General features: G+C 40.8%; 1 protein-coding gene across 5 annotated transcripts in view; it reads right to left on the minus strand.

Moving 5' to 3' along the window:
- Nucleotides 1–15,925, minus strand: part of CREB5 (cAMP responsive element binding protein 5) — a 404,221-nt gene that overhangs the window by 237,236 nt on the left and 151,060 nt on the right. For all 5 annotated transcript variants that reach the window (XM_077120933.1, XM_077120941.1, XM_077120917.1 and 2 more), the window contains one exon: nt 3,318–3,490. In XM_077120933.1, coding sequence (XP_076977048.1) covers nt 3,318–3,490 — 173 coding nt within the window. The remainder of the gene's footprint in view (nt 1–3,317; nt 3,491–15,925) is intronic.

Here is a 15,925-nt window from a genome sequence, read left to right on the forward strand (position 1 = left end):
CCTGCTCAATCATTGTAAAAATCAAATGCTCATAAGGATGCACACACTTTGTCCCCCAAACCTTCCCTCATAACTGTCGCCTCTCCTATTTTCCCATTCTTTATGTAAATATCACTCACAATACACTCAAGCTTCAAGCTACGTCATGAAAGGAGAGGGACAGGAAAAAGAGCAAAAGTAAGCTTGGCAATGCAAGCCAAAGCTCTGCAAAAAGGGATGGAAACAGGAGGAGAAGGAGACAGGCAGCCCCCTCTCTTGCAAAATTCTAGCCGTGAACACACCCACTGAGTGCAGCAAAAAAAGCCCCGCGCGTGGGCGCAGGTGGGTCCCAGCCTCCCTGGCTGGATACAGCTTAAGCACTGAGCCTGAATGAAGACTTTCATTGCTGTTTGCTGTTTTTGTTGGCCAGTAGCCATGGCAAACATTTGCAGGTGGCTTGGCCAGATTTTGACACTTAAATATTTGAGGTTGTGATAAAAATCAGAATATTACTACAATATGGTTCTGTGCAGCCTCAAAAAAAAAAAATAATAAAATAAAAAAGCTATCTGCAATTTGAAATGCTCATTTAAAGACACAGTCTCCAGAGGGAACTCATGTTTTAAAATAAGTACTCATTTCCTCTTTGCTGAGGGAAGTAAAAGTGTAAACCATCTCCAAATTTTACCACCTAGAGTTTAATACCAAATCCACTGATGAGATGGGTTGGGCTGTTCCTTGCTGTGGCCCCACGATGATCCGGGCAAGGTTTTGGATGGGTCACATGGAGAAAAATGGAAATGCGATAGGATGTGGAGGTTTGAATCAACATGGTAAGCACGATAGGGAAGAATCTGAAGAAAAGAAACAGCCGCCCTCGAGCTTGGCAATGAGACAGGGTCCTAGAAGTGGCAATTATCTTCTACAACACACCAGGAGAGACATACATGACTCCAGGATGGGGAACAAATTGGAAAATGGCAGGGGTTAGGGGTCACACGTACTTGAAAACACCCCCCACTTACCCAAGCACAGTGACACAGCCTAGAAAGTCACCCAGATGTCCAGCCTTGGACCAGCAGGGTAAATTCTTGAGAGTCAACACCCATCTTAGAATTTATTGGTAACTCTTAAAAGATTGTTTCACAAAACCCAGCATTGTACTAACAATGGCCAAATACCATTCAGAGAGGGTAATTGGTGGGGGGTAGTGGGGAAGGCAGGGGAACTCCAGGGGGGAAAGAATGCTGTAAAAGTGCTAGTAAACTCCAGCACATTTTATGTTTTATTCCCCCTTGAAAGAAAAATAAAATAATTATAATTAGCTGGGCTAACTGTGAATTATCTACCCAAAGCCAAGAGACTCAAGAGCCTCTTGAGTGTTAGATGTTGTCTTTAATGAACCCACCCCACCCTCTTAGCATATTATAGCCTCTTTACATAGCTTTACATGGGGGCAGTATTTGCTCTCATAGTCATTTGAGAAGAAAAGGAACCTTTAACAGAGATATTTGCTAATTTAGTCTTGGCTTCTTTGAACAAAGCCTAGCACTCAAACAGTGAAATTGAATTTCTGTTTCTTGAAGGGGAAACCAATAGTACCGATGGCAAACTCAAAAAATAGTCATTTTGTTAAACGTGGGTCTTCACATGTCACGACCTGTGTTGCTCTAGGTATCTCCTCCTAGAGTATACTGCTGCTAAGGAGATACAAGCCCACGTTCTCCCCATTGCTCACTGTTGGCTGGAATTATTACAAGCATTAAAACCAAAGTAAAAAAGAAACACCAACGCATGTTGTGGGACACTTTCTAAAATTTTTTAAATCACCATATTTAACAAATTGAATTCCAACGCATGCAGCAATCACAGCAAGCTCCCCTTCTTAATCTAAACAGAGGTTTCTGGGAATGGAGAGCCACCAGTATCCGGCAATCTAAATTTATCATGACTCTTTTGGCTTTAGTTATACCTTTTGCTTCCTAAGAAACTGAGTGCTCTTAAATGTTTTATTTCATCTTCATTTCTACTCTGGAGAAGTTGGAAAGAAAAGCCACAGTTCTCATTCTCAAGATAAGGAAGCTGAGGCATTGCATGAATTGGATAAAGTCAGGAAATGAATCTGGAGAACTGAATTCAGAACCCAAAGCTCCAGTGTTCTCAAGGTGGGGGCACACTGGCATTGCGGACAGGATAGTTCTTCCAAGCAAGGGGCAGGCATTTAACACATAGAGGCCCATCTCACTGACTGCCTTGAGCATCCTCTAGTCCATGCAACAGCCCGCCCCCCTCAACCCCACATATACACTTCTGAACACTTCCTAGGGTTTGGGCAGCATGTCCCCTAGTTGAGAACCACCAGTGGTTGACCACCCTACTCCATTCATATGGTTTGTTAAATCCTTTCAAGCCAGTTATATCACCCCAAGAATTTGTATTTCCCCACACACTATTTTGACCAATGGTTCCAGAGCTGTGTCCCTAGAACTTCAATGTGCATGCCAACCACCTGGAGATCCCTGGAGATCTTGTTAAAATGCAGACTGTGAGCCAGTAGGTCTGGGGTGGGACCAGAGCCTCTGCATTTCTAAGAAGCTCCTGGGTGAAGGCCAGGCAACTGGTACTTAGACCACTCAGAGAGTGAAGATCTAGCACTATCAAGATACCCAGAAGCAAGCACTCTTTCCATCACATGATACAGGATGCCTGAGATTCAATGGCAGGATCCATTTCTCTCAATGTCTCAGGATTTCCTTTCTACATTAATGATTGGGAGAGAGCCTGCTTTCTTTGTCTTATCTATTCCAGGAATGAGTATGGATTGATAAAAATGAAAGGGAGAGCTAAACAGAAAGTATTAACAAGGAAGAGAAGTAGGTAAGAATGAGGAGAGGGAGGGAGGACTGGAAATTCATAGAAGGTACAAGTAATAGGCTTGGTGGCCCTTTGGAAGGGTGAGGCATACTCTGTTGGGTAAGGCTGAGCTGGAGAAACTACAACCCACTATCATCAAGCATCTGTCCTGAGCACTACATTCTGGTCTCCATAACATCCATGTTTTCTTCCCACAGTTATGTTAAATTCACAAAGCCTGTCTGAAGAAACAGTGACACAGAATGACTCGACCCTGCCCCCAAAGCCCAAGATCAAAAGAGCTTCCACCAAACTGAGGCTCTCCCTCTCCCACATCAAAAACACACTGAACTCTTGGCAATATCACACCATCAGGAAAATCAACTTCTGTCTCATCCAATCTGAGCACCAGAAACAAGGAGAAAGTCCAGATCATTCCCTGAGCACCAGCCAGAGCCCAGAGCCAGCAAAGGAGTTCTCCTTACCCAATCTGGCGGTTGGTGGAAGGTGCCTGAGTGATGACAGAGCTGGACTGGGGAGACGGCATGGCTTGCTGAATCACAACGCTGGTGTCGTGGTTGGGCATCCGGGTGCTGCCGAGTTGGTGAGCCCCAGGCCCCGTCATGGCTCCACCAACTGTGTTATGCATTGAGATATTCTGCCCAGAGAAGACAGAGGAGAAAGGTCACAAGAAGGAGATGTTTTATTCTACTCTCAAGCTCATAAAGGTCAAAACTGGGAACCTGGTCATGTCGACTAAGGCTTCCGGCAAGGCTTGAGCCCATTCATCTTGCAATAACTAACCGCTATGAGGAGATGAAGAATAACTACTCATTCTTAGAGTTACGCACATAGGAGAATACCTTGACATTACCAATCACTCTGCCACCATCCTGATGTGAGATTTACTGCAGGGACCTCTAGTACATAACTTCTTTGACTTGGTGTGATATATACTGCATTTGAAAATGATTTTTGTGGTAAGTGCATAATACCATGATTTAGTGAACAGCCATTCTGCATCCTGCTTTAAATGATGAGCACTTGGTTTTTTTTTTTTTCCATTTCAATCCTTCAGAGTAGTCAACCATAAAAATTTTCCCAGAAGACTGCTGCTTTCCCAAATTGCAATCTGGGTGGTCATGACAGAAACTCATCAACCTGTGAAACGAGGCTGGATAACTGGAATAGAGGATGAGGTATCTGGGATCCAATGATCCCAGAGGGCAAGAACTACAGCTATCTGCTGTGTTTCCATAAAAACAGTTCCTGGCAATTTTATGGAATATGGAATAATGATTCCTTGTCAGTTTGCTTGTTCACTGCCTTTTCCTCTAGAATCTATAGGGTTTGTGTTCACAACTCTATGTTCTTGTGTACAGCATGGTAGGCATTCAGTAAGCATATGGTACTATGAAAAAAATAGTACCATAAATAAACTAGTGAATGAGAAAATCACTTAAAGGCTCTAACATCGTGTACTCATTTCTGATCATTAAGCAGAGGCTTTCTTGTTTAAAATTCGAAGTAAGGTAAAACATGCAAGATAAAGCTGGCTCTTCACAGGAAAGGAAGACTCTAGGCCAACAAGAGGGAATTCACACTGAGGAAGAAGAGGACTGATGAGCAGCATATTGAGTTGAAATGTGAGAAAGAAATTCAGAACCCAGTAAAGAAAAAGAAAGTGTGGGGCAAAATGAAGAAACAGTAGGGGCAGTAAGTGGTCCACTATAAATAGTCAGGTACAGCCCTACAGCCTAGAAGGTCAGGGAAATTTGAAGAGGTCAATTGGACAGTGGGTTGAGGATGGGAGGGAAAATGAAGTGTCACTAGCAATTTACTAGGGGAAAAAATATATATGTCCGCGCTTTCAGGTTAGCAGAGAAAAAAATAAATGTTACCCAAGAGAACTAGAAGTGGCTCTTTGAAGTTCTTCTGCAAAGAACAGGATTTCCTGCACTATGTGTTAAATGATGGTGATAACATATATGGTATTTGGGGTGGTTGTGTCCATCACATTGCACCTTTCCCAGGTTTCTGATTTCTAAATCCTGACCACACAGTTTGTCAAAAGTCCAGATGGAAACTGGGCACCTGGGCTTAGACTATGGACCGGCTGTGTGAAGGGATCCCAAATGCATGAACAGGCTTACATATATACACAGTCCAAAGGCTTCTCTTATATACATGGGGAAATACTGTGGTTGGTTAAAGTAAGATGAAAGGAAATGGGGATTTTTATTGGGGTGGCAGGGTAGGGATATACTTTTTCATAGTTCCTTTTCATAGGATCTAGAGATTTGGAGTATTTAGCTAAAAATAACAATGAAAATAAAGATAGTAGGATTACTTCATTTGAAAACGCCCCTTACAAACTTATTTCTCCACATCTTAATGAGGTTTTGATGAGATAAACAATCAACTATTGGTAGTTATAATACGACTACAATAGTTGTATTATTGTACAACTGTAGTACCAACTACTTATAGGTACTATTTTGTTTTCCATTAAATCCTCAAAGATAACTAACATTTTCCATCTTGCTCATAGTCACCTACATATTCATGTACTTTGCCAGATACAGATGTGAAGCTTGGAAAGATTTCTGTCTCTGACTTTTAGAATTACTTCCATTGTGCTTTACTAATAAAGGTTATCAATAAAGCTATGCAATTTAATTTCAAAAACTGTAATCTTAATATACATAAACAGGAACATAAAACGGATGATAAACTCTCCTTAAGTCACCCTTGACACCTCTTTTCTATCACCTCCATATGAGTCCATAATTCCTGCCAATTTACCCTAAGTATCCCGCATCTCCTACTTTCTTCCATCACCCCACACCAAACTACCACAACCATCTCCTTCCTGGACTGGACAGTGATCTGCTAACTGGTCTCCTGTCACTAACCCTGGTTTCCCTTCCACCTCTTTTCCACATGACAGCCACAGTTATCTTTTCAAAATGCAACTTCACTTCACATGCAACTCCTCCTATGCCCTCCAAAGCTTTCTAAGATTTAGAAGATCCAGATAGCATTCTCTGAGTTACCTACAAGGCCTTTCTGCCTCTTCAGTTCAATTCAAATCCCCTTCACTCCTTTTTTTTTGAAATTGATTAAGACATTTATTGAGCAAATTTCTGGTACTAATGAATTATTTTTAGTATTCCATTCTGCGGCAGAGTACATAAAGATCCCATTTTAGGTGTGCATGTTTTAGAAATTTAGATACGGACCATGTCTTTTGTCTCTGGCTTCTCGTTTTCTCTTCTACTTTTTTTTCCTTTTTCTTTTTGTTCCCACTATTATTTATTTATTTTTAATCCATATGCTTTACTCATCTGTCCATAAGGTAGATAAAAGAAGCATCAGACATAAAGTTTTCATAATCACAATCACATTGCAAAAGTTATATCATTATATAATCATCTTCAAGAAACATGGCTACTGGAACACAGTTCTACATTTTCAGACAGTTTCCTCCAGTCTCTCTGTTATACCTTAACTAAAAAGGTGATATTTATTTATTGTGTGAGAATAACCTCCAGGATAACCTCTCGACTCTGTTTGGAATCTCTCAGCCATTGACACTTTATTTTGTCTCATTTCTCTCTTCTTCCTTTTGGTCGAGAAGGTTTTCTCAATCCCTTGGTGCTGAGTCCCAGCTATTCTAGGATTTCTGTCCCACGTTGCCAGGAAGGTCCACACCCCTGGGAGTCATGTCCCATGTAGAGAGGGGGAGGGCAGTAAGTTTGCTTGTCATGTTGGCTGAGAGAGAGAGGTCACATTTGAGCAACAAAAGAGGTTCTCTTGGGGGTGACTCTGAGGCCTAATTTTAAGTAGGTTTAGCCTATCCTTTGCGGGGTTAAATTGCACATGAACAAACCCCAAGATTGGGGGCTCAGCCTATTTCTTTGGCTGTCCCCACTACTTGTGAGACTATCAAGAATTCTCCATTTGGGGAAGTTAGAATTTTCCCCCTTTCTCACCATTCCCCCAAGGGGACTTTGCAAATACTTTTTTATTCACTGTTCAAATCCTTGTTCAACTCATATCCCCTCCACTCTTGCTCTCGGCGATTTATCCAACCCCACTGGAATTTTCCTGCTTTCATACAGTGCTTCATTTCAGCACAGGGCCTTGGGACATTTTGTTTCTCTGCCCCCAGGGCTCTTCCCCTGATTCCACCTTCAAATCTCAGACAAGTCATTAGTTGGTGAAGACCTCCCCAATGATTGGGCACCCCCTCCTTCTCCTATGTAGCTCTTTTCACAACTTTACATTTGTTTGTGATTATTTGATCAATATTTGTTTTTCACTCTGGACTATAAGCACAATGAGGGAAGGAATTAAATATGATTTTATTGTTCATCCTGTGTGTTCATTGCCTAGGTCAGTACCTGGAATGTAGTTGATGCTCAATAAATATCGGGTGAACTATAAAATATCATTCCTAGAATATTTTACGTGATGTAATCTTACCTTAATTCCCTGGGCAATTTTTGAGAGTGCCAACTTCCTGTCTATTCACCTTGGGATCTGAAAGTATGCTCACAGTAACACAGTTATAGATGTTGAGATACTTAGTTCAATTATGGGCTGGAGAGACAGACTGGAACAATGTTAAATGACAACCACAAATATGGTATCTAGATTGGAAAGAAAGACATTGAAAATATATGAACTGAGCCCATGAAGGAAGATGCCAAGGGGTGACCTTCAAATCCTTGAGCACTTTGGCTCATATGATGGTGAAAATCATTCTTTATCTTCACCATAAATACAAAGAAAAACTGGCTTATGCTGTAGTAAGAGAACTTGGTACTATTTCTTTAATGAAAATCACATTAAATAAGAGAAAGAAGGTACCCCATCCCCCCCAAAGTTTAAGAATCTCTTTCTCTGAGAATCATTAAAAAATAATAAAAACTACTTATTTAGGGATACAACTCAAAAGGAAAGGAAAGGACAATATCCTCTCCTGCCAACATTTAAAAATCCCCCTCTGTCTTCGTGGCTCCTGAAAGTTATATTCTAACACTTCAATAACCTCTTCTCTCCCCTCACATAAAATCTTGCAAAAGCTCCAGCCTCCTTCCACCAGATCCAAAGAGCAATTTCAAAACATTTTAGAAAAAAGGCAATTAGGCAAAGCATTTTCATTTCACATTAAGAGAACATTTATTTTTACTTTAAGCGTTACATAGTGACTCAAACATGAAATTATTTTCTGAGTTCACGTTTTCCCAATTATGGGTTCAAAACCTGTCTTTATTGGCAAAAGAATGGTATTTTACCTCCGGATAAATTAAAGATAGTAATTCTTTCTGTTTTTGAAATTGGATATCCTGCCGAGTTGTTTTTGATAGCACAGGTGGGTATATTTGGAGCTGGTGAAACAATGTCACCTAACTAGTGGATGGATGTCAATATGAAGGGAAGGTTCTGAGGTGTTCCTCAAAGCTCAGCCTTTGGCCCTTTTTTGCTCGACATTTTTATCAACAGATTGGATGAAGATGTAAAAGTCATGCTTGTCAAATCAGTTGACACAAAGTTGGGAGGCATAGCTAATGTTATGGATAGAAGAATCAGGTTTTAGTTGAGCCAACTGTGTGATCTGGCTTCCAAAAATGCTAACATAAATCTAAGTTGTTTTAGGAGCAGTGCAATGTCCAAATCAAGGAAGTAATTATTCCACTGTAGAGCACGTCGGACTGTCCACATTTGGACGCCACATTTTAAGGGGGAAACTGACAAATAGGAGGGAACGAAAGTAACAAAGGGATCCAACACGCATCACAGGGAGAACAGTAGAAGAATCAGGAAATGGTTAGTCTGAAAAGGAGATGACTTAGAGGGTCATGCTAACTGCCTTCAAATATTTGCAGAATTAGACATAGTCTGTGTTGCTCTAAGGGGCATAATTTCAAAAAATGGTATCTTTACAATAAAAGTCAATAACTACAATTTAAGTACCTATTTTGAATCAGACATGATGGCATCTCCAATCCTCACAATGAGCCTATGAGGTAGGCAATATGAGTCTCATTTTAAGATGAGAAAAATAGTTTTTATCCTCACCATCAATAACACCACATCACTCACTTTAGCCTCCTCACTCCTATAGGCTAATGTTGTTTTTTTGGGGGGGCGGGGGGCTAATATTTTAAAGATACAGATTTCAGTTTTCCCAAGAAACATTTACTGATGTATAGAGATGCCCAAAGACTAGCAAGTTGCCTTGTTAGGAACTGAGCTTCTGGCCCTGGAGTTAAGACAGCAGAGCTTGGTGGCCACCTGTCAGGGGTATCACCAAGGGAGGGAGATGCACCAGATGACCTCCACGGGCTGTCCTAGTGCTAAAATTCTCTCATTTATGATAGAGTGTTCATACTTTGGCTCAAATGTTTCTCAATTATTAGCAATGTGTGATAATGTTGAAAATATGTTGGCTTAGGCATATTAGGAGTCATTTCTAATCTAGTCTTTCAACCCTTCCTTGTAGCCATGTACCCTGGATAAATCACTCAACTTCCCTGGATTCATTAGCCTCATCAGTAAAAAGGAGGGTGTTGAATCATATGGTCTCCGTGATCTTTTCCAGCTCTGATACTCTCCATGTCTCTTCCTATATTACATTTTATGAGATATTAAATATCCAAACAGAGTTTTTAGACTCTGATGTATGGGCCCACAAATGCTGCTTTTTCTTCATAGCTGTAGCTTTTATAAAAGTGAGCCTTCCCTAAATCATAGCTTTCTGCCAGACCCAAAGGATCATGATTCAAGAAATTGATCTAACAAAAAAAGAGAGAAACTTTCTCAACCATGAAAGAAGAAAGTTTCACAGACACATGCTCTTCACCTAAGTCTTTCCCTCTCTATCCAAGTTCCTTAGCTGTCCTCTGACTTCTTCCTCCCTTTATATCCTACAATTCCTTCCTCTCCCTTCATTGTAGTTTTGAGACAGAAAGGGTGTGAATGGGATGAAAACAAGGGGGATAATGAGTCTTGATTGCCTACTCAGTGAGCTTGAGGTAGAGTGATAATTATCATTCTGCATGCATGGGATTGGAATACAATATACAACAAAAAACAACGCAATGTATAAGAATATATGTCCATGTTATTAAACATAAATACAATTTCAGGGTGTGGTAATGAAGGATGCAGGACCACAAATGAAAATGAAGGTTGAAGTGCACAGACAAAATGATGTTGATTCTCATGAGGCCCCAAAATGTTATCTTCAAATCTATATTCCATCTAACTGCCAAGGTGTGGAAAGTTTATGGGTTTCTCAATAAAGAGCCAGGGTCATCCCAACACGCATTTACAAGTCAAATTGTGCAATCTTGGAATTGTCTGCATTTTAATGATGCCCGAGCAGTTATAAAGACTTTCAGAATTCCCAGATGTAAACATCCATGAACTGAATCTAAAAGATGTCCAAGTCATTCACAGAATAATGAAGGATCGATGTCTCTTGACACTAGTAGGTCTGCTGGAAGTATAGGAAGGATTCTAGAGGGTCTTGGTGTTCCCTTCCTGGTGCCCTCAGGAGCAAGAATACCAGTTCAAATATTTTGGATCTTACCTCAAGGAAGTCTACTCTATAACTGAGAGTTCAGCAAGATATTAAGAGGGGGCATGGGGCAGAAGGGAGCAAGAGTGGTGAGGGAATCTGGGGCCATGCAGGCTGCTTCTCTCTCCATAACATTCTCCTTAGCATAATCACACAGTGCCAGGGAGACAATATAAGAAATCATCTCAGATGACCTCTGCAAGAGGGGAAGGCAGAGAAGGGCCCAGGATTCTGGGAAAGGTCTAGCCTTGATACATGCACTTAAATTCTGCTTTTCCATAGTTTGTTACCTACCCCTAGAGAATTAGAGGAGGCACCATTATACAGAGGAAAAACATGAGGGTTGGAATTAGCTGGATTTGGGTCCAAGTTTGTATCAGCATTATACCAACTGGGGAATGTTACTTAAGTTCTCTTAGCTGGACCTACCTCATCTTTAGAATGGAGATAATAATCTAATGATCAGTGTTGTAGTGAGAAGCAAATAAGATGACATATGTTGAGAGTCCAACCCAGTATCTGATATCTGACACAGAATATACACACTCAATAAATATTTACTTCTTTCCTCTTAAGAAAATACAAAACGTGAAACTCAGGTAGGAAAGGACCATTCTAGAAGGGTACTCCCCATGACTGATATTAATATCAATAAACACATATACAGCCTTACTATATGTCAGGAAACTATTTATTCCTTATCATCAGCATATGAGATAGGCACAATAGTGTCCCCATTTTACAAATGAGGAAACTTAGTCACAGAGAGGTTAAGTGACTTTTCCAAAGTCAAAAAGCCAGTAGATAGAGGGGCTGGCTCTCAAATCGAGACAATTTGGCTTTCAAGTCATAACAACTAAGTAATACTGCCTTTACAGTCTGGCTATTAAAATATTTTCTCATGGAAAGTGGTATGGCAAAAAAGTATCCCTGATGTCCTCTTTATGGACATTAAAAGAAATGATTAATTAATACTGTTTTGTGATCCTGAGAACTACATTTCTAGTATATCTGTTAAGCCATCAACTGAAATCAATGCCATCATCACCAACCTCACACCTAGAAAAGCCTGGAATACACCATTTGTTCATTGCAAAATGACTGATTAATGTCCCTTGTCTTAAGGTCATGTTGCCTACAGAGGCATCTAGACAGGTTTATACTGAACACACAGATTAGGATTGGGGGAGAGGGAACTGTAGTTCAAAAAGTGCTGAATGCTTTTATCAAATTACCAAAAGGGAGGGGGCAACCCTCACTTCTCATTCTTTGATATTATTTCCCCTTCCTCAAGAGTTCTGAGAGCTCAGGGAAAGTGAGAGAGACAGAGAGACAGAGAGAGAGAGAGACAGAGAGAGAGAGAGAGAGAAAGAGATCTTTTCACTGATGTTCAGATGACATTAAACTTCCCAGACAACTTACATCCAAACTGACGGAAGACACTGTGCTGGGTAGAAAGGCAGCTCACACACCCATGAAACCCTCAGCTGACCTCAGTCCACTGTGGGGAGCAGACAGCCCCCCACAGTGAGGTGCTAGACTTGAATCTGTAAGATACTGGACAACAAGAGCTGTTGGACTGACCTGCACTCTCCTCCAATTGTTTAGACCTCCATCATTCTTTCTAATACTGGGTTTGAGGCCACAGAGCACCAAACCATCCCTGGAAGCATTTTATAGCTACTTATTTAGTATTGTAGTAAAATGCTCAAGACAATAACTGTCTTCTCAGCAGCCATTCTTGACTGTGAGAAACAGTTTTCAGGCTTCCTTCACAGCTCCTGCCCATTCTGGTTCAGATTCTCAGTGCCTTGGAATGCCCATGACTTCGCTCTCCTCTCTGACTTCATTTACAGTTGCTCCCACTAAATATAATCATATGGGTTAAAAGGGAAGAAATTGCTCCACTTCTTTCAGGTTACTGAAACTGAGCAAATTGCTGGGGTTCATGCATCTCAGGTACACTGGAGGTTAGAAGCCAGTCTGCCACCACTAAAAATGACATTATTATACTCACTGCTCACTGGTAAGATTCCTCATTTCTCACAAATCTCCTTTCATGGCACCAGCCAACTTGAAAACTGTTGGCTGCCCACTGCCTCCTTAATGTATGCTTTCACGTGGACTTAAGCCTTTTCCAACCTGGTTCCAATCAGTCTTTCCCACATCATCTCCTGGCATCTCATCCTCCCTGTTGCCTCCCCACCATCACTCACTAGCACAAACCTCAGTGATCCTCATTATCCCATACCATCTAATGCCTGTTCTTCACCTTTGTTATGTAATATTTCCTCACTGGGGAATAACTTCAGTCAACTCACTTTCAAGATCCAGCTCAGCTGTCCCCTCCTCCCCTAAGTCTTCCCCTGACTCCCCTGGCCTAGGTAGATCTCAGACCTTCTCTGTGCTTTGCTCATATCTCCATTAGAAAGCCTGCCTTGTTCCCATGAGTGCTTTCTCCTCTAGACTCAGAGCAGGGAGTATGCTGTGTCATCAGGGAACAACCAGTACCTGCCTCTATGACAGATACTAGGTAGAAAGGCAATACAGTCAATTACTCGAGTACATATATGTGTGATCTTCAGCAAGTTTCTTAGCTTCTCTGTGTTTCAGTTTTCTTATCTATGATAGGGATACCCTTAACTTGTAAAGTTTTTGTAAAGGGTAAATTAGGTTATGCAAGCACAGTACTTAATGCAGCGTTGAACACATTGTGTCCAATAAATGTCAGTAGCCATCAGTAGCCATTATTACCATTATTGTCATTATTACCAAAGCTAACACCATTTTTCCACTTGGTACAATCAATGAACCACTCGTTCATCCTCTATTTATTACATACATACTTCTTTCAAAGCTCCTATAATACATTAGTATACTTATTTATTTTTACAGTCAGTCTTCCCCTTCTAGCTATGAACACTTTGGGGACAAGGACAAGACCTGATGTCCTATCATTGTCCCCAGTGCCTGGCACATAGATGTTTGCTGGGTGCACTTACAGAAATGTGTAGTTTGTGCTATAAAAAGAAAAAAATTAAAAGTAAACATTCTCCTAGAAGGGAAAATGGGAATTTTAGAGGGAATATGGAAAGGCAAGGAGAGAGCAGATGAAAAGAAAGGAACCTGAAAAACATACCCACACAATAGAAACAAGATGGACATATCCAGAGTTGGTTATACCATGGTGTGGGCTAGTCAACAGATCTGTGTTTTCACCCCAGTTCTACCATTAAGTACATGATCTTACTTAACTTCTCTGGTCTATTGATTTTACCTTCATAATGATTCCCACATCTGTCTTTTCTTTATTCCCCTTGTTCTCCTGGCTTCCAATCAATCTTTTTGGTCCCTCCCAGATCACTCTAGACTACACTGACCAATCAACTGGTATAAATCAGGACTTCTCTGGAGCACTCCTCAGCTCAAAAACCTCCTGCAGCTTCCCATTACCTATAAAACTAAAACCCATACTTGCCCTTGCCTTCAAGGCTTACATATCCACACCCTCCTTCTGCTACTATCCTCTGTGCTACCTCCTGTGCAAGCCCTCCTACTACACAGGTCTACTCACTATACAACGCATGAATTTGAATTCTCACCTTCACGCCTTTGCATGTGCATTCACAGGACCTGAAATTCTCTCTCTTACACTCCACCTATCTAAATTCTACCCTCCTAGGCAATAAATTTGTTGGCTGATCAATGGTATTTTCTCAAGTACAAAATGAGGATAATACAAACTTGCTCCTTTGCCCTATAAAGTCAAGGTATAGTAATAGTTTGGAAAGAGATTTAATAACATACATCTTCCCCCACAGCCCTGCTGTTCCCTCCTCTGACATCCTCCCATTCTTTGAATGACTGTCTTCTATCTTCCTTTTGGATTCTTCTTAAATGTCTCCTCCTCAAGGAGGCCTTTCTGACCACTGTAGCTAAAAGGCAGCCCCCTGTTGTTTTCTTTCTCAGCAATCTGAATGTTTTCTTTATAGTACATTACACAACGTGCAATTGTTATCGTTACTATTTTCAGTTCACTATACTATAAATCCAGGAAGGAAGGGACAGTTTGACTATCTTGTCTTCTCAATTACCCACTGGTTGAATGAATAAATCAATTATGATTTTTGAGGTGATATTATGGGAATAGAGAGCAATCGATAAACAATTTCTTCTTTACGCCAGGGTGTATCACCAACTCTAAGCCTGAGATCCTAATATAAAGAAATATCATTTGCTGATTGAGTCTTCACAAGTCCTGTCAACACACAGAGGCTGGAACACAGCCCAACAGTCTCCTTGAACTGGCCATGAGTCTGGTCAACTCAAATCAGAGCCACTGATTAAAGAGAGACGAATTGGGCCTTTCTAAGCAACAGGAAAATAGGCAGGCAAAGCCAGAGATAAGTGATTGGAAATATGCAAGGAACTGGGGTCCTGAGGCCTCTGGAAGAAGGTCAATGGAGGGGGTAACAAAGACATTACCAAGAGCTGACATCTGTGTAGCATGGGGAAGAAAGAGTTCTTTACATCATGAAAGGAAAAAATTAGAATATAGACTGAAAGCGTAAGCTCAATGGTAAAGTTCTTGAATTTGATAACTGTGATTAAGGTGGTTATATAAGTATCTTTGTTCTTAAGAAATGTACACAGAAGTATTATGTGTTCAGAGAGCATCATGTATACAACCTATTCTGAAATACTTAGAAAATAGATAGATAGATAACACAGCAAATGAGCAAAATATTAAAATTGGTGGATCTGGGTATTGGGAGGTAGTATGTGAAGTTCTCTATATGGGTTTTATATTATTTTTGCAACTGGCCTGTAAGTTCGAAATTATTCCAAAAATAAGGGGGGAAAACCAAGAAAGGGCCACTGAATCACAAAAGGCTGAGAAGTAATTCTGAACACCTGGTATAGCAGTGCAACAGGCAAAAGATCCATTCTAGAATTACTAAACAAATCTCTTCCTTCCTTACCAGAAAGATGTAAAGTTACTAAATATAAGAGCTTGTTTAAAACGATCACAGGGATTCGAGGGATTCGAGAGGGCTCTAGGTCTCCAGTGTTTCAAAGAGAATCAAATACCTACTTAATGACAGAAAAATAAATGAAGCCCTCTCTTTAGAGCTAGCTAATGATGCACTACAGATCCAGAACAGACTCCCTCTTGCCTTTCACTTCCCCAAGCCCCCCTTCCTCAGTTCCAACCCTCTCCTGGCAAAGAAGAGCTGTAGGGTAGGGCTGGCCAACCAAGCTGAAGTTGCTTGAAAACTCCCTTGCCTGGAGCATTGGCTGTGCATCTGCATTCCCAAATATTTGGCAGTGTTATTCCCTTAACATAAAATAGAAATGTGATCTTCAGTGGGAATGAAAATGTGCTACAAGGTACACACTTCCTCCCCCTGGGAAACAATAAAGAATGAGAGCACTTGCACCTCATTTGCTTCTGGTGGAACCTGTCAGGTGGCTCTCCATAAATGGTCGGATTCTGTAAAT

Source organism: Tamandua tetradactyla, chromosome 1 (assembly GCF_023851605.1).
Source record: "Tamandua tetradactyla isolate mTamTet1 chromosome 1, mTamTet1.pri, whole genome shotgun sequence".
Taxonomy (NCBI): domain Eukaryota; kingdom Metazoa; phylum Chordata; class Mammalia; order Pilosa; family Myrmecophagidae; genus Tamandua; species Tamandua tetradactyla.